The 18,074-nt window shown below is 32.6% G+C and overlaps 2 protein-coding genes across 2 annotated transcripts in view; one reads left to right on the top strand and one right to left on the bottom strand.

Moving 5' to 3' along the window:
- The window catches only part of LOC117171778, a 138,980-nt gene extending 126,374 nt beyond the window's left edge, over window positions 1-12,606 (top strand). The window contains exons 2-3 of the mRNA XM_033359387.1: window positions 8,775-10,306; window positions 11,404-12,606. Of these exons, the coding sequence (XP_033215278.1) occupies window positions 8,775-10,306; window positions 11,404-11,754 (1,883 nt within the window). The 3' untranslated portion in view covers window positions 11,755-12,606. The remainder of the gene's footprint in view (window positions 1-8,774; window positions 10,307-11,403) is intronic.
- LOC117171777 (RING finger protein 17) overlaps window positions 1-16,641 on the bottom strand; it is a 585,549-nt gene extending 568,908 nt beyond the window's left edge. Inside the window, exons 1-5 of the mRNA XM_033359386.1 lie at window positions 16,434-16,641; window positions 15,651-15,953; window positions 15,070-15,152; window positions 14,758-14,961; window positions 14,596-14,676 (exon numbers count right to left, since the gene is read on the bottom strand). Coding sequence (XP_033215277.1) covers window positions 14,596-14,676; window positions 14,758-14,961; window positions 15,070-15,152; window positions 15,651-15,953; window positions 16,434-16,545 — 783 coding nt within the window. The 5' untranslated portion in view covers window positions 16,546-16,641. The remainder of the gene's footprint in view (window positions 1-14,595; window positions 14,677-14,757; window positions 14,962-15,069; window positions 15,153-15,650; window positions 15,954-16,433) is intronic.
- Window positions 16,642-18,074: the final 1,433 nt, after the last annotated feature.

Here is an 18,074-nt window from a genome sequence, read left to right as displayed (position 1 = left end):
TAACATTGGATTGGCCCTCACAGTCACCTGACGCTAACCCAATCGAAAACGTGTGGGCCTTCGTCAAGCTGAAGCTTCGTGGAAGAAAGGTACACACATTGATAAGGACACCTTGACAAATGTAATTCCATGTAGAAACATGCGTTTAAATAAAATATTTTACCAAAAAAGTTACCCACGCTTTAACTTGACAGACTGTATGCAATATGAATGGTTATTTTTTTATGTCATAGAAATATTGTTCAAATTTTTGACAGTTTTTGCATTATTTTTTAACTTACAAAACAATTATTATTGTAGCAATTTCAATCCAATTTCAAGAAGAATTTAAGGTTACCAAGTTTTTAAAGTAATCTATCTGAAACAGGCTATTTTACATGAATGTTCTTTAAAATTCAATTTATTATAACTACAAATTTCTAATGTATTGTTTATTTTTTATTTTAATTAACCGTACAGAATATTTAAGCAATACCCGGGGCCACCAAATCACTTGAAAGAGTCCTGAAAAAGATAAAGGCAGGCCTACGTCTCATATGTTTTTTCTCTCTTTAGAGCCCATTTCAGTTCTCCCCAAAGCGTTACCGGTCCATTCCTATATGTCTATGGATAAACTCTATCCTATAAATATGTACATCATGATGCGCCATCTTTAGGATAAAGAAGGATCGATTGTACATGATATCGAAGACAAATTTTCTTTACAAAAATGGAATTTTCAAACAAAAAATAAAACTGTTCAACAAAAAATTAATTTTTCACGAAACTGATGCATTTTTACGCAAAAAAATTAAATTTCAAACTGAAAACCAATTTTTTTTACAAAAAAACCCGAATTTTAACTACAAAATATCAATCTTAAAAAATGGGAAAGTTCTATTGTCTGTCAAAAACTTAATTCTTAAGAAAAAACAAGTATTTTCCACTCAACAGTTACATTTTTAACCGAACATAAGCCTTTAATAACAAAATTTCACAATGTAGCTTAACTTTGACACAAGTTGTTAAATTTTCAATTAAAAAAGATTAATTTATAACAAGATAATTAAAATTTTAACTAACAAGATAAATATAAATATTTAAGAAAAAAGTAATTTCTTAACAAAGCCATTCAACCAAATGTTTTAAATAAATTAGTAGAATTATCAAGCAAAAAAGAACGATTTTGAACCAAACAGTTGCATTTTCATACAAAAAATGAAATTTCTTCTGTAACAGATGAAGTTTTAAATAAAAAAATAGTCGAATTTTCTGTTGAAAAAGATTTTAGTCGAGTTTTCACGATCAAACTATGAATTTTTTAACAAGAAATAATTTTCTACCAAAAAAATTGAATTTTCAATCCAAAAAGACGAATTTTTAACAGAAAAGCATGACTTTTTAACAAAATGGTGGAATTCTATAGCAAATACTTGCATTTTTATCAAAAATATAAAATTTATCTTAAAGCCGAAGAGTTTTTTATTACAAAAAAGTTGAGTTTTCATCCAAAAAAGATTCCAGTTAACTCAGTAACATCAAAAATTGAATTTTCGTAACAAAAAAATAAGTTTCTACGAAAAAAACTGAATTCTCAATCCAAAAGACGAATTTTTTCAACCAAAAAGGATGAATTTTTAACAAAATAGTTACATTCTGTGTCAAATAGTTGCATTTTTATCCAAAAAATATCGATTTTGTACTAAAACAGATGAATTTGTAATAAAAAAACAAATTCTTTTTATAAGTGGAACTTTCATCCAGGAAATATTTTAGTTCATTTTTCAACACCAAAATATAAACTTTAAACAAAAAGTAAATTTTCTACGTAATAGTTAAGTTTTCAAGAAAATAGTATAATAGCTTCAGGCGCTTCCTCAGGCCTGAAAATTAGCCCATGTATTACTCTGACAAGTTTTTCTCCTACAATTCTGAATTGTATGATTTCATATTTCAACCACAAACTATAAATGCCTAAATGCAGAACCTCTTAGAGCGCTTTTTTCGATAAATAGCCTGGTTCTTGTTTTATTGCAATTAATTGAAAATTGATGCATTTTTTACGCCTGGGAAGTAGCAAACCGCCACCATGAGTGTACTCATGGCGAACATAGTTCGTGGGCCCTCTGGCTGAGTATGAAACAGCGGGTTGACTAGAGCAGCGATTCCCAAACTTGTGCCGCCGGCCGATGAGGCTGCCGCATGGACATAGGAAACAAGGGATTAGGCATGCCATTGCGGGGGTGATGCAACGAGGGGGGAGGTCCGCCATCATTTGATGTCCCGCGACAAACATGGCAGCGCCCACATGTTTATATTTTCATGCACAGTTTGTCGGCAAAAATGCTCGTGCGCATAATCAAATGGCACATCGTAAAATGGCGGCTCTCCCAACTCATGAAATTCTCCCCCCTCCCGTGGATTCAACCCCGCTCACCCAAGTTAGGATGGCATGTCTAGTCCCGTGTTTCCTCTGTCCATGGGCTGCCGCCGTAGGGGGATGCCACCCAGGGCCGAACAGCCCCCGAGGGGGAAGCCAACTCGGGCCCAGCCACTCGGCAGCTTCCCCGCTATGAGGACCCTTTCATTTTCATGAGATTTAAGGCTTTTTCAATGAATAAAATCCTAAAGATATTGCTCAGTTCAATTCTAATTATCTGAATCATTTTCCTGATGTAATTTTAAGAAAATGAAAAAAAGTTGATGAAAATCCGTTAACATTTCGAGTAATTAAGCATATCGTTAAAAACACGCGAAATTACAAGAACAGTCAACTGGCATTGAAGATATTAACCAATTTTCATTAACTTTCTTTTCATTTGCTTAAAATTAGATTAGGAAATTGAATTTAATTTATTAACATTTTAGCACATTTTAATTTTTTTCAACCGGTTCTGATTCTCTCGCGTGAAGCATTAAACCTCCCGCATGACCGACAGTCACGTATCCCCCTTGGATTCTAGTGGAGGGAAAAAATGGCAGGGTGGCGGCCCTGCCCCTCCCTCAAAACTGCAAAAAAGTTTGGGAATTGTTGCTCTAGACCAGCGATTCCCAAACTTTTTATGCACTTTCAGGGGAGCGGCACAGCCGCCACCCTCACATTTTTTTGACAATACCCTGCCGCCAAGGGGGACACTTGACTGCTTCACTGCTTGATACACCATGCTTCACGCGAGAGAATTAGAATCGGTTGAGAAAAATTCAAATCTGTCAATAAATTAAATTTTAATTAGTTGAATCAATTTCCTAATCTAATTTTAAGCAAATGAAAAGAAATTTCATGAAAATCGGTTAATATCTCCAATGCTAGTTGACAGTTCTTGTAATTTTGCGTGTTCTTAACGATACACTGTAAAAAAATCTATTGAATTTTACATCTCTGGTGGATGTAAATAAAAGGACCCTCGTGTATCGGAGTAACTTTACAAATCTGTTGTGATATTCCAATTCGGCCGATAATTTTACATGCGAAAATGTAAAATTCATTATGTGAAAGAATAAAATCAAATAAAATTTAACAGGGCGACAGGTTTCGAACACTCGAAAGCTCAAACTTCGTACAATTTCATGGAGATTGAAGAAACACAAGCCGGACACGTTACCATTTACCTAAAACACATATGATACTACGGGTATTTTTTTGATGTTTAAATATTCCGTAAAAAATATGAAATATACGTTTTGAATAACTGCATTTTTTCCGTTCTAATTGCACAAAATATAAAAGGCAAAATAGGAATAGCTCGGATTCGGTCTACTTTGTGTGAAAGCTGTCAAAAAAGTTGAACATAGCTGTCAATTTCCTCGCATTAAAAATAAAAATGCTCCAAAATTGAAGGATGAAGGCATCGATAGACAACGAACACGAGAGACGCTTTCGTATCCACATATTTTTTGATTAATTATTCAAAATTTTTAATTAATTATAAATTGAAATTTTTAATTATATAATTATAAATTTCACTTCTGAATATAAAATTCGTACGAGGGAATGTGTAATTTTATTTTTATCGAGTGTGTAATATTACACTGCTGTTCGGGGGTACTTTTATTTACATCGCTAGAGGATGTAATTTCACATACTTTTGTAAAATCACACAGTGAAGTGTGTGATATGTACAATGATACAATATTTAATTTTCCGAAACTTTGTAATTTTACACAAATCTCTTTTTACAGTGTATGCTTAATTACTCGAAATGTTAAGGGCATGTAATACTTACAGTTTCCCCGGCTTTTTTCCACAAAAATGAAAATTTTTAAAAATTGAATTCGGAGATGCTATAAAATATCATAACGGACGTCCCCGGACTCTTTTTTGAGGGATAATAACAAAAAAAATTTATTGTGCTCAATACAAATTTTATGCATATGCATTATTTTGTGGTTACCTCGTTTTTCATCTCTGCCTTTCCGATAATCTGTAAATTATTTATGAAATAAGCTTTTTTGATTGCCTGCAAACAACGTTAATTCCGGGAGATTAGTTACTATGTTTATTTCTAAGTCCAAAGTCTTTGGCCAAAAACATTGTGTAGTTTGGAAATAACGCTCGGGTGAATTGTAACACACATAACCTCGAAATATACACGCACGTTGTTAGCAATATAAATTTTTTTTTGATAAAAAAACACAAAAAAGTGTGTCGGGACGTCCGTTAGCATGTTCGCTATCATTTCTCAGATTTTGAATGCAAAATATTTCTTATCCTAGGAAAAAAGTCGGGGGACTTTTTTCCTTTTTTTTTGTGTGGGGACGTCGGTTAGCATGTTCGCTATCGTTTACCAAATTTTTAAGACCAAATATTTATTATTCTAGAAAAAAAGCCGGGAGAACCTAAAACTGGTAAAGTCGATAATTTTTTTAAGTATCACATGCCCTTAATCGATTTTCATCAACTTTTTTTCATTTTCTTAGAATTACATCAGGAAAATGATTCAGATAATTAGAATTGAATTGAGCCGTATCTTTAGGATTTTAGTTATTGAAACAGCCTTAAATCTCATGACACTGAAAGGGTCCTCATAGCGGGGGGCTGCCGAGTGGCTGAGCCCGGGCTGGCTTCCCCCTCGGGGGCTGCCCGGCCCGGGGTGGTATCTCCCTGCCGGCGGCAGCCTCATCGCACGGCGGCACTAGTTTGGAAATCTCTGCTCTAAATCAGCGATTCCTAAACTTTTTTCGCTCTTTCTGGGGAGCGGCAGAGCCACCACCCTCAAATTTTTTTCATAATACTTAAATCCAAGAGGGGACACTTGACAGCCTGCGATGCGGACATGTGCTGGCTCGTCGCCCTCGACCTTCCCATTATAAGAAAATTAGAGCAGATTAGGAAAAATGGAAAATTTAGTAAAATATTCATTAGCGAATTTGAATAGGCAGCGTTAGATTTTCTGAACTAGGACGAGAACATTAGAAAAAGATAGAAAGAAATCGGTTAATAACTTCAATAGTTATTGCACTTTTGTTACGCTGCAAAGTAGTCCATTAATGTATTTCCTTTGACAAATGTAGTGAAAATATTAACAGATTTTTATGAACTTTTTTCCATATTTCTAAAATTATATCACGAAATTAATTCAGATCATTTAAATTTAATTGTGGCATACCTTCATAACTTCAGTTATTGTAACAGGTCTCAATCTCAGAACAATGGAAGGCATTCATACTAGGTCAAAAAAAATAGTGCCATGCTCACAGCGGGGACCCTGCCTTGGAGTCTACACTCTACAGAGCTACTCGGCCCGGGGTGGCATCCCCCTTCCGCCGGGTAGCCACCCGACCAAGCTTAGCAGTTTGGGAATCGCTGCTCTAGACCACCCGCTGTTCCATAGCCAGCCAGAGGGCCCGAGAACTATGTTCGCCATCACGGAGAAAAATGTCCAGCCGCTGTGGCCCAAAAGTCTGCCATTATAGCAAATTACCGCTCAAATTATGTTTAATTATAATTAAATTACCCCGTCAAATATACCGAAATGTCAAGCAGTATCCGCCTGATTTGATACTCCAGTTAGAAATTTTAGTTGATTCTGAAAAGAATATAGTTAAGCTTAGTTTAAAATAGTATAATTTTTCAAAGTTATTTATCTAAAAAAATGTACACAATTTGGCGACGTCTTTACGACATCGTTACGACATCTTTACAACTTTACGACATCCTATGTCCATGTCATTTCGCTGTCTTCACGATGTCGTAAGGACATCGTCAGATCATGCGACTTATTTACGATATCGTAAAGATAGCGAAAGGACATGGACATAGGATGTCGTAACGATGTCGTAAAGACGTCGCCAAATTAAGTGCCCACATAACAATAATATATAATACATATAACAATAATGAATCACGTTATAATTATAATTTGAACACGCAATAACACATGGCGACAGGACATCAACTGGTTCGTATGGCATGGGGATGCGTCAGTTAACGTAGCTGAAAAGTCCTGCTAAAACTGCAGTGTTCCACAGCCGTGTTGGCTTAGGGTAACTCATGTTAATTTCGCATTGCTTCGCAACACTAATTTCGCATTCTTTTTTTTCTCCGTGATGAGTACACTCATGGTCGCGGTTTGCTACTTCCAAAGCGCAAAAAATGCATCAAATTTCAATTAATTACAATAAAACAAGAACCAGGCAATTTTTCGAAAAAAAGCGCTCTGAGAGTTTCTGCATTTAGGTATCTATAGTCTGTAGCTGAAATATGAAATCATACAATTCAGAATTGTACGAGAAAAACTTGTTAGAGTAATACATGGGCTAATTTTCAAGCCCGAGGAAGCGCCTTAATTTCTAACCAAACATTTGCATTTTTATTTAAAAAATATTTAATTTCTTCTAAAGCAGATAATCTTAAAAATAAAAGAGACAAACTTTCAAAAACGGAGTTGAATTTTCACCCGAAAAATTAACAAAAAATTGCGATTTTCTATTGATTAAAATAAATTCTGAAATTCTCATAAATTCTCAGAGAATTTATTTCTCGGTTATATTCTCGGTAATATTCTTATTCTCGTTACCGTCCTATAAATTTATATGTAAAAATTATATATTAAACTGCTAAAAACATTAATTTTTCAAGTATTGAAGAAAAATTTTTTCCATATCCAGCCAAAATTTCAAACATACCATTTCGGCTGGCCCGAAAGTGCTCTAAGAATTTGAAATAAAAGTGAGTTTCATCATTCTTTAAATTTTTTCATGATTTTTAGAAACCAAAATCGGTGAAAGGAATCACGGGCGGGATGTTTATATCTTCGAACCAAATAGCTGCAATCGCTGTCATAAAGGCAGCGTCTGAATTACAAAAAAGAATTTTCTGTGAATTTTTGATTGAATTTCATTTTGTATTATTAACAAAGTTTTATATATTTTTTCCAAAATTTGCATTAAAAAAACTCCGAAAATATATATTAAATGTCTGTATACACGCTAAATTTTTTTTTTCGTAACTTTCGTTATTTTTCCACAAATTTTTATTTTATTTTTGAATGTCATTTTTCACGAATTAAACAAAAAGTACGCGTCCTGTTAAGAAGTGATTTTTAACGAATTTGTAGATTTTTTTTGGGATTACAATTTTGGTCAATTTATCTTTTTTCGTATCCTGCATTGTCAGTCACAAAATCGAATTTTTTTATTTTTCATTATTTTTTGTGCAATAAAAATTTGAATTTTCGATTTTCCAAGAAAATCCAAAAAATTGTTATGATAATCTTGTAGGGCTTTTAAAAAGGAATGCTTTTCTTCTGTTGGCTTTTTTCATATCGTGCGTTGTTTGTCTTAAAATTTTGATTATCGACTGATTACAATTTTTTTTTTAATGCTATAACTGCAAGAATTTTCTTTTTATCAAAAAAGTCGTACGGATAAATTATTTCACTTTCTGAGTACTGTGAATAGCCGCAAATAAAACTTTTAAGTATAAAAAAACAGTCCCAAAAATTATGTAAATACTCTTTTTTATCCAAAAAGGCTGGTTAACGAACTCGTCCTTTCTTTTAGGACCTATAAAAAGTGTGCCAAAGATTGATTTGATCCGTTCATGTTTTTGAGAGTTATCGTGTTTACGGACAGACAGACGCCATCGTAAAAACTTGATTTTCGTATTCAGGGGGTCTCGAAACGTCGAGATCCGCTGTTTTCCAATACACACGCATCTCTTCAGGTCAAAATAAACTTTTCGAACAAAGTAAGCACTCTTACCATAGGACAGAAAGAGAAGATTGAAATTAATTAGCCTGGGAAATAAAGTGCTTCACAAAATTTTGAAAATTGTAACTTTATGTAAACAGTTTAATTACAGCTTACTTCCAATCATGTTTTAATAATAAACATTTTTAAGAATCCGGTAGAGTGGTAAAATGAAAAAAACTAAATTTAAAACAATTATTGAAATATATATAATTCAAGGATGAAGAAAAGTCGTAAAACATCGGTGGATTTTCTGGCCAGAGTTTGGTATTCAATCTTATCGACTTTGAGAAGACCGTGTTAAAATAAATTGGTAGATCGAATTTACAAGCAAATTTTATATAAGTTTCAACTTTCACGATCACGAAGCTTTCTTCGATCTGCATGCAAAGAAAAATTCAAATGAGCCTTTGCACCATTTTGAACAGACCTTACATACCATAATAATTTCAAAGTATCAAACCAGAGGTTTCATGTTATTCCGAATTCGTGAAATCGTAAGATTTATATAAATTGATTTAAAAGTCATACAAGTAACAAACAGAACAAAGACCTTTACATTATGGATTTAATAAATTGCTCACAAAATTCAATTGATGTTTCAGGTTCAGTTTTCCACCCTTGCGCTGGATCGCTGCCAAGGAGTAACACCACAAGATTGACTCTAAAAGATGAAGATCTTGCACCCGACTTGAACTTCGCCGAGTTCAAAGAACGTTACCGCAGGCTTATACCATACATGAACTACTACTTACATAGCAATAATGTAGAAAATCAATCACTAAGGCAAGAAAATTATGCAAAAATGGTGGATAGACCTCTGAGAAGACCTAACTACTTTAGACCAAATATAGATCTGAGGCAAGATACCAGATACCAAGCGAATATAAAGAATGAAGAAAAATTTATACCTTCTGTTCAATACAATCCTGAAGAATTAGGTCCCGACAACGAATACTTCACCCCAGTACGTTATGGAATGAAACTTAATCAGAAGAATTTTCCTCAATATGCAACACAGCAAGCAACTAGGCCAGTTTATTCCAGACAAGAAGCTGAAACTGTAATTCCTGATAGTCGATTTTTCGTGACGGAGAGACCTTATCGATTCCATAATTCTCCAGAAGGGGATTATGTTCCTCATAAGGAAGTAGTGAAGACGGCTCCACCAAAAATTCAGGACGATTATCTCCTCGATTACGAAGACCTTCTAAGTGGAAAGTTGCCAACGCCTGCAACTGATTACAACCAATCACGAGAGGAATTTGAATCCTTTCGGTACATCACTCCCAATCCCGGTAGAATAGAATATGTCAGAGTTTCCAAACCTTCAATTTCCAGGCCAATTGCCGTCAACAATCCTGCTCTGCAAATTCCTGCATCTCAACTACACCATATAGTAAAGAGTTTGCAACTGACTAATCGATTACCAGAAATGCTCAACAAGGATAATCTCGACAGTAGTATAAGAACTCTTGTCGAAATACTCAATATTTTGCACAATGCGAAGAATCAAAAACTTCATCAAGTTAGACTTCCAAAACCTGTTAAACTGGGACAATATTATGACTTAAATGAAGAATTCGTAAGACCAGATATTGTGCAAACTAATTATCATGTCATGCCAAACAGCATTGACAGACCCGAAGGATTCGTAAAAATAAAACCAATGAGACCAATAAATCGAGTGATTCCATATACGAAAACTGTCAAGGTAAAACCTGTATTAACCTATAGTGGAAATAATCTGAAGACTGAAAAAGTAATCGATTATTATGTTCCTAAAGTTCAGGATGTAGATACAGGAAACAAAGAAACATTCCAGCAGGTCGTAACGCCGCAAAGCATATACAATTCTGGGGAGCACCCTTACAAAGTTAATCTTGATTCTGATGATATTTTAGAAGATGAGAGGTTAACACTGCCAATTAGTACGGAGAAACCAACACATAATTATCATGCGCCGGATGGTGTTTCCACACATTCGCAGAATATTCCTCCGTCTTTGAAGTATGGAGCTACAAGGGGAAAACCACATGTGGATTATCCAGCTTATTCCTCCATACCCCCAACGGATTTCAGTTGCAAAGAGCAGAGATATAAGGGATTCTTTGGTGACCCTGCCGCAAGATGTCAGGTAAGAGCTCAAATAAAAAAAACGGAATATCATTTTCTATGAACAAGATATCAATCAAGCTTTTAAAAAAATACAGAATAAAATGATATAAATTGAAAGCAATGCAAATCATTGATAGAAGTCAAAACATGCGTCAAATGATTACACACTTTATACAATTATTTTCAAAATTGTTTTCAACAGCTAGCTTTAAAGTTTTCCACCCTCATATTTAATACGCCAAGAAGATACCTATCAAGAAAAAAACGTACATTTTTTACTAATTCTTGATCTATCTTTGAATTAGTCTTATTTTTGTTATAAAAAAAACCTTCGAGAATGCTTTAGTTTAATATTCGGATATTAAAAGTGCGAATTTTAAATATCAATTAATTTTAGTTTGGTATGAAAAGTTTATGTTTGCAAATGATGGCATGACAATGACAACTGGATAAGCACCATTTGATTTTTCGCCCTCAAACAGATAAAAAAAAACTAATTATTTGGCCTACCAGAAACATTGTAAATAGTAACCACATACTTTTATAGTTTTTAATAAATTGTCTATCACGTATAGTATAGAAATAATTTTATTTTTGGTCCCTATCCTGTTGTCATTCTCACGTCTTCATATAAATTTTATAACGAATACGTATTTTGTACTTGCACGCTTAATAATTAAGCAGAGTCAGGTGTGAATTTTCCAACCACTAAAATGTTAAAAATACAATCGTGCATTTTGTTTTCTAGAAAATTTTCATGTAAAGTATCATTTGAACTTATAGAAATAACTGCTATTAAGAAAAATGATTACCAATAACGTAAAAGTTTACAATATCTAAGCTTAAAATTATTAAATGATTTTAAAGTCTGTTTTACAATTTTTATGAGCGGAAATTTTCTATATTTCACCAATTAGTATATAACAAAAAATAAGAATTAAGGTCCCTTTTTTATAGAGGTTTTCGTAAGGCACTTTTAATCCGTGATATTACAGATTCGTAAAAAGATATTTTTTAATTTAATTAAAAACTGTTTTTGTTTTCTTTTTTAAGAATAAAAGTTTAAGCTCTATGTTTAAAAATAAAAAATAATAATATTAAAATCTTATTTTTCAGGTTTGGCATTATTGTGATTTGAACGGTGGAAAGTCTTCATTCCTGTGCCCGAATGGTACGATTTTTAACCAGGTGGCACTGACGTGCGATTGGTGGTTCAATGTGAAATGTGAATCTACCACTCAACTCTATGTATTAAACGAGCGACTTTACAAATACATTTTGCCAATAATGCCCAAGTTTCCCGAAGATTTCACCGGACCGGAAGTAGACAGGTACTTGGAGCTCAAATTCAAAGAAATGGAAGAAAAGCTGGAGGAAAAGAAATTAAAAAAACTTCAAGAAGAAAAAGAGAAAGCGAAGAAGGAAAATAATAAAATCGAAACACCAGACGAGAATGCCAGCGAATAACGTGCCTCACATTCAATTAGACTTTTCTATAAAATGTGTAACTAAGTAATTTGTGTAGTGATAGTTACACAAGACGAGCAGCCATTACTGCAAACTAAAAGCAAGAACTTGCAACTTTTAAATGATTAAAACCAGTGATTTAAAAACAATTTTATACTGAATACGAAACATATAAATAACACGAGAGTTTCCCTTGCATTTCTAGTCATATTTTTACACAATATAGTAGTTACTTATAAAAGACTGCGATTCATTTCTCCTTCACAGAGATACATACTTTTCGAAGCAGTTCAAATTTTGAGGAAGCGATAATGGTGGTGAAGAGGTAATTTTAGTTTGGCGTATGATTAAATTATAAGTAAAGATGTTTTAATATTGATATTATTGATATACGAAAAAAGATCATGTTGCCTGTTTCATTACGGAGGTGTGAGTCGTATCGGATTTTTAAAATGTGGATCCATACCGAACGTGACTGAACAGACAATTCTGCTTTGCGTGCATGTAAATAACATTTTTTAATTTTGTACTTTTGTTATGAAGATGTTTGAATAAATGTATTTATTCATTTTTTGATATACCAACCGTCTATAATAATTAATAATAATGAATTAGATTAAATGTTACCAGCAGTATTTTTGTTCACAGAATAATAAATCTAAGTACTGGCGATGCAAACATCGCAAGAAAAGGGCAATAATATAGATTTGTTTCGAGATGATCCAGAACACTTTTCAAATAATTAATGTCCATTGTAACTAAATTTGTATATTTTTAATTTAACGAATGAGGAATTTCAATTTTAACGCAAACATTGTGAAGAATATACACGGTTTCAGAGTCTCTACCAGACGGATGATTTTAAATTCCCAGTCGTTTCCGTGTTAGTTTCCTATTTTATTGTGTGTGTGTGTGTGTGTAACTCCATGTCCTGACTCAGAATGTGAATTCTTTTGTTTTTGAAACTAGAATCATAATTATATCTAAAAATTCCCAGTTGAAAGTCAAAATTATAATTTTTATAAAATTACAATATTTCTCGAAAATTTTCTCTTGCAAATAAGGACTATAATTCTTTTTGAACATTCCATATAATTCAGGATTGTAATTTTGCTGGAAAATTCCCTGAATCAGTAAAAATTATCATCCCCTTAAAAAAAATTTCTGTTTAAAATTAGAATAACAGCGAAGGTAAACCGACCATTACTGGGACAACGTAAAAAGTATGTCCAATACTGAGATAATAATAAATATCGCTGAGTATCTTTTATATTCCAACTTAAATTATAAAAGTAAAAAGGTTCTACTATTTCTGAAGTTCTTTTAAATTTGTTACCATTATTTTTGTCCTGACAAGTTATAAATTTAGTAAAAAATAATTGCGTTTCTATTATTCAGTATCTAATAAATTTAATTTTTCAACAAACATTAGTAAGTATCCATTAAAATTCAATATTATAGATTTATATGAAATATTAATAAGATTAATATTATCAATTAAATGATTTCATACAAAAAATGTTTTTATTATAAATTAAATATGACATCATTATTAACAAAACAGTTGTATTTTCATCAAAGAAAAATGTCATTTATAATTAAAATGACAAATTTTCTAACCAAAAAGACGAACTTTCAACAAAATAGTTGAAATATTGATCAAAACAGATTTTTTAGTCCATAAAATTTTCAACCAAATAATAAAATTTGCAACCAAAAAATAATTAAAATTGTTTCAATAAATTTTTCAATTAATGTATTAATTTGAATTAAGATGAATTCGAATTCAAAATTTACTACCAAACAGTTTAATTTGCAAGTAAATCGATAATATTAGTCTATAATATTACATTTTGATGCATACTTACTGATTTTATTAAAAAAATTTAATTTATAAGTTGTTATTACATTACTTACCTCAGCAGTTGACAAAATTTGAGGTTAGAATTTGAGGTTACAATTAACTACTTTAAATCACTTTTCTCGAATAAATAATTAAACGGTAATCACAATCCATTCTAGTTTTTTAATGTTTTCTGTAATAAATTATAAGTAAATTGTGCCATTTAATTTTGATAAACCCCATTAAATTTTCCTTGTCCCAGTATTGGCTTCTTTGGTACCCCCTTAGGGATATGTTCCAAAACTCGTGCCCACTAATGGGCGATCTGACTAGCTTTAAAAATATCTATCTATATTAATTTACTATAAAATTACTAATGTATTTTTTGTTCCACTCGATCAAATAATGTCTTGGTCACTTATTATAACGGCTTTTGTATCAGAAATTCTAATTCTCCATTTTAAAATGGCGTTCATGTGGGTTAGCTTTTACTAATTGTCCCAGTAATGGTTAGTTTACCTTATCTCTTAAAAAATCCCCCCTTCCGAAGCATAATTACAGTTTTCATATTTTTATTTAAAAACTTAAATAGTTTTCTCTTTCACAATTTACAACTTGAGTGTATACTAGATTTAAAGATTTCAAAGACTTGAAAATATTTTTAACAAATCGGAAATAGCATCACTTATATTATTGTCATTATCGACCAATAAAGCTTTTTTTCATCGTTCGTTTCGTGGTTGAAAAAACTGAGAATAATAAAATATTAAAAAACATTTAATATTGATTTTAGTGCAAACGAAAGGAAAATCCCGGCCACTGAATAAAACCCCCGGTAATTTCCCACTGAAAAAAATTCTCAGTCAGTTAAGACAACCGCGAGTGTTAAATTAAAATTGACAGGTTCGTGTTATAAATATTTTCAGTAAAAAATTGTTGCCTCCGATGCCTTAAAAACTTTGAGATATTTTATTAAATATTTGTTAGAAAAATCCTACCTTTTGTGTTTGATGCACTCTCTGCAGCGTCTCAGCAACTTTGTTGTACGCGCGCTCGAATTCAGGTTTCAAAATCTCGTTCTAAAAAAAAAAAACACGTTCTACATTAATTTCCTGAACAGATATAACCGAGAAAAAACAGTTTGTAAGTTGTAGACTTACCCTTTGCGTGAGGGTGAATGCACTGTGTCCATTGTGCGTTAAAATCATACATTCACTACAACCAGTCACATCACACTGACCACAATAAAAACAAATAGAGTTGCTAGAATGTACAGGACAATGTGTATCTAATGCAGGATCAATGCCATTTTGAGAATTCGGGAACATCATTCTGCGGTGGTTGAGTAAAGCCATATTGTGAAGCTGCAACAATAAAAAAATTTGAGTTAGTGGCTTGTTTTTATTTTAAACCGATAATGGTAGTGGTCATAATAAGGATAAAAATGATGAAAAATTTAAATTGGCTTTTACCTTGGAATAACAAAAGTTGCAAAACAAACAGTTACAGTCAAGGCATCTTGAGTCTGCCTTCTTCAAACATTCAGAACACCGCTCTGAAAGATAGAATTAAAATTCATAATTACTTAATCAAATCTATTAAGATGACAGTTTTTACTTTTTGCTGAGGTATTTTTATTTTTTTTTCTAGAGAATAGTCTTTAATCACATTGATGTTAAGCTCTGGAAACTGAACATTTATTTTCAATTTTGAACATTTTACGTTTCTGAGAATTAGCACTTGAAATTTTACTATTTTTTATTTACATGTAAATAATCAAAGTCAAAGCCGCTCGAAAGTAGGCCACCCAAAAAGGTCTAAAAATCATACTTTCGGAAAAATGAACTCAGAAAACAAGCATCAATCTAATATGATTTAAGAGATTTCAATAAACAATCTTCCAATTACGAATCCGTTATAAATATTAATAAGCCAATATCTACCCTTAGTGTGTCATAATAATGTACTTTCAAAGGAATTTAAGAAATCTTGGAAGTATTGTGGAAATTAAATGACATAGTAATTAAAATGTCTTATGAACAAAACAATGTACCTTTATCAAACGACTGTCGAATTTTCGATTTAATTGGTTGGTAAAATTCCAGATCAGGATCATCCGGACAAACTGGACGACTCTGGGACAAGCCGACCAACCCGAGTACGTAAATATGTACAGGAAGCATCGCATTTTCGTCAGCAAGACTTGCATTTTCTTTATTGTTATCAGGTGTTGTTTCTGGCATTCGACATACGCTGCAGTCTAGACCGCGACCTGAGTGGGCACATCTTTCGCACAGTGCATGTCCACATGGCAAAAGTAATGGAATGTGCGATTCTTTTTTCAAGCTATTAAAATCTGTAAGTATAAGCATGCAAATATTTAGCGCAAAAATCTTCAGGCCAAATAAGACCGGCGCATTTAGGAACTTGCAAACAAATATAACATAACCCTAACTCTGATGAGAATAGTTTTCTGTGAATCAGGATAATACGAGTACAAAGCGCCTAGGCGAATGTCGAAAATAAGAGCTCGAGTGCAGTGCACACTAATTTTAACCTCAAAATCAAATACTGCATCTTAATTTTTTTGTAATATGATCAAACATAATGTTTCATAAAATTCGGGAACCGGCACGAGATTCCTGTCAAGTCGATAAACGTATGAACTATTTTGAGGTTATGCCGCTTTTTTTAAAAGAATTTACGAAGACGTGCAAAAGGTGTGAAAATATATCCAAATTTGTTGACGTTGGTCAAGTCAGGCAAACATATAAGGGTAACTTTTTCAAAATTAATCGGTTCTAAGCACGTGGAAATGGAAAACAAAGAACTTTACCTTTGATGAAAAATTGGTGCCTGCACCGCACGCACGAAACGTTTTTCACTTTTATGGTAGGATACGAAAATACGTGTTGTCTGTCGTTTTTATCGTTACGACGCCCGAACATTTTGTCGCTTTATTTTTCATAAACACTCATCCACGAAAACGGACTCTTGAAAGATTACTGATTCTAGAATCTACGCCACTATATTACGCACGAAACACTGCCAACTTGATCAGCGCTTCTTGTAAACATTTCCGGTGATGTGATTGGTCCATAAGAGAATTCGAAGATGGAGAAGCAGGAACGTAAGAACAAAGAGTGTAGGCCCCAAAAAAACGTTAGACTGTTAAAATTTAAAATCGAAAAACCAACGATGTAATTCTTAATCAAGAAACATATAATTCTTTTATCTTACTGTTTAAAGTTAGAAAAGTGTGTTTAATAAAGCCATTATTGCACCAATAATAATAAACATAAAGCATTTTTCTTTTACGTTTGAGAATTTAGACGCCCCTGAGTTCGAGATTAAACACGTGTTCGAATTTCGAAAATAGGAGATGCAGCGCGTTTTCACTTTATTGACAGCCTTTCTATTCTAAATATATGTGGGAAATTAGCTTATATTAAAATTGAAGCTTAATTTCAAGATAAATTGTTGTATGTATTATTACAAAAACTATTATTGTATGATAAGGGAATATGAATTTCTTATTTTGTGTTTCATAAACAGATGCTTGAGCTTTTATGTATGCAATCAACGTCACGTGATACAATATCTTTGCGTGATATATTTGGATCAGTACAATCATATTGGGGCCGTCCCTAATCTCATGATGCTGCAGTACAGGGGTCTTAGAGGGACCGTCAGTGGACGTTCACGACTTTTTACGCCGAAAGGGGGAAGGGGGGGGGGTCTAAGCGTCACGTAACAAATTAAAAAGAATGAAATTACGTATTCGTTTTATTTTTTGTTAGTTTATGGTGTTGAATGTGAAAAAAATTTCTTTTGTTTTCTTGAAAACATTTTTTTCATTTGAATATTAATAATCATTGATAATCTAGCGTTCGCAGCATTGAGTTGTTTCGGATCACAGCTAATACATTCTGTTCTTAGAATGAAATGGTTCGATTATAAGTATCATAAAAGTTGTATGACTTTCCGCTTTTTCAAATATTTCAAATCTGTAAATTAAACAAAACAAAAAATAACCACTTTTGAGGGTTGGCAGCACTGCACCATGTTAATTTAGCAATTATAATAAAATAATATTTTAGTACATTCAATCAAAGAATCACAGTAAAAACTTAAAATCCATAAATATTATCAAATATTAAAAAAGGTGAAAAGTTTCGATGCTTTTAAATGACAAACAACCTCACATATAACTTAAATATCAAGATTGGACAGTTAATTCAGCAGACTTACAGCCCGAAAATTAAAAAATGTTTTTCATTCAGGAATTCTTCTTGCTACTTAATTAAAAGGTAATAACAACGCTTAACTTGAAAAAATAGAGGTTATCCTTCACATAATTTAACTGGTGTTACTCAACTGATTAGTGAATAAGTCCGAAATCACTGATTAATCAGTGAAATGTCTAACAACTATTTCAATCAGTGAATTTGTTACTGATTCATATTTAGAGAATACA

Source organism: Belonocnema kinseyi, chromosome 4 (genome assembly GCF_010883055.1).
Source record: "Belonocnema kinseyi isolate 2016_QV_RU_SX_M_011 chromosome 4, B_treatae_v1, whole genome shotgun sequence".
NCBI classification, from domain to species: Eukaryota; Metazoa; Arthropoda; class Insecta; order Hymenoptera; family Cynipidae; genus Belonocnema; species Belonocnema kinseyi.
Note: the sequence above shows the minus strand (reverse complement) of the source record. Positions and strands in the feature narration are given on the sequence as shown.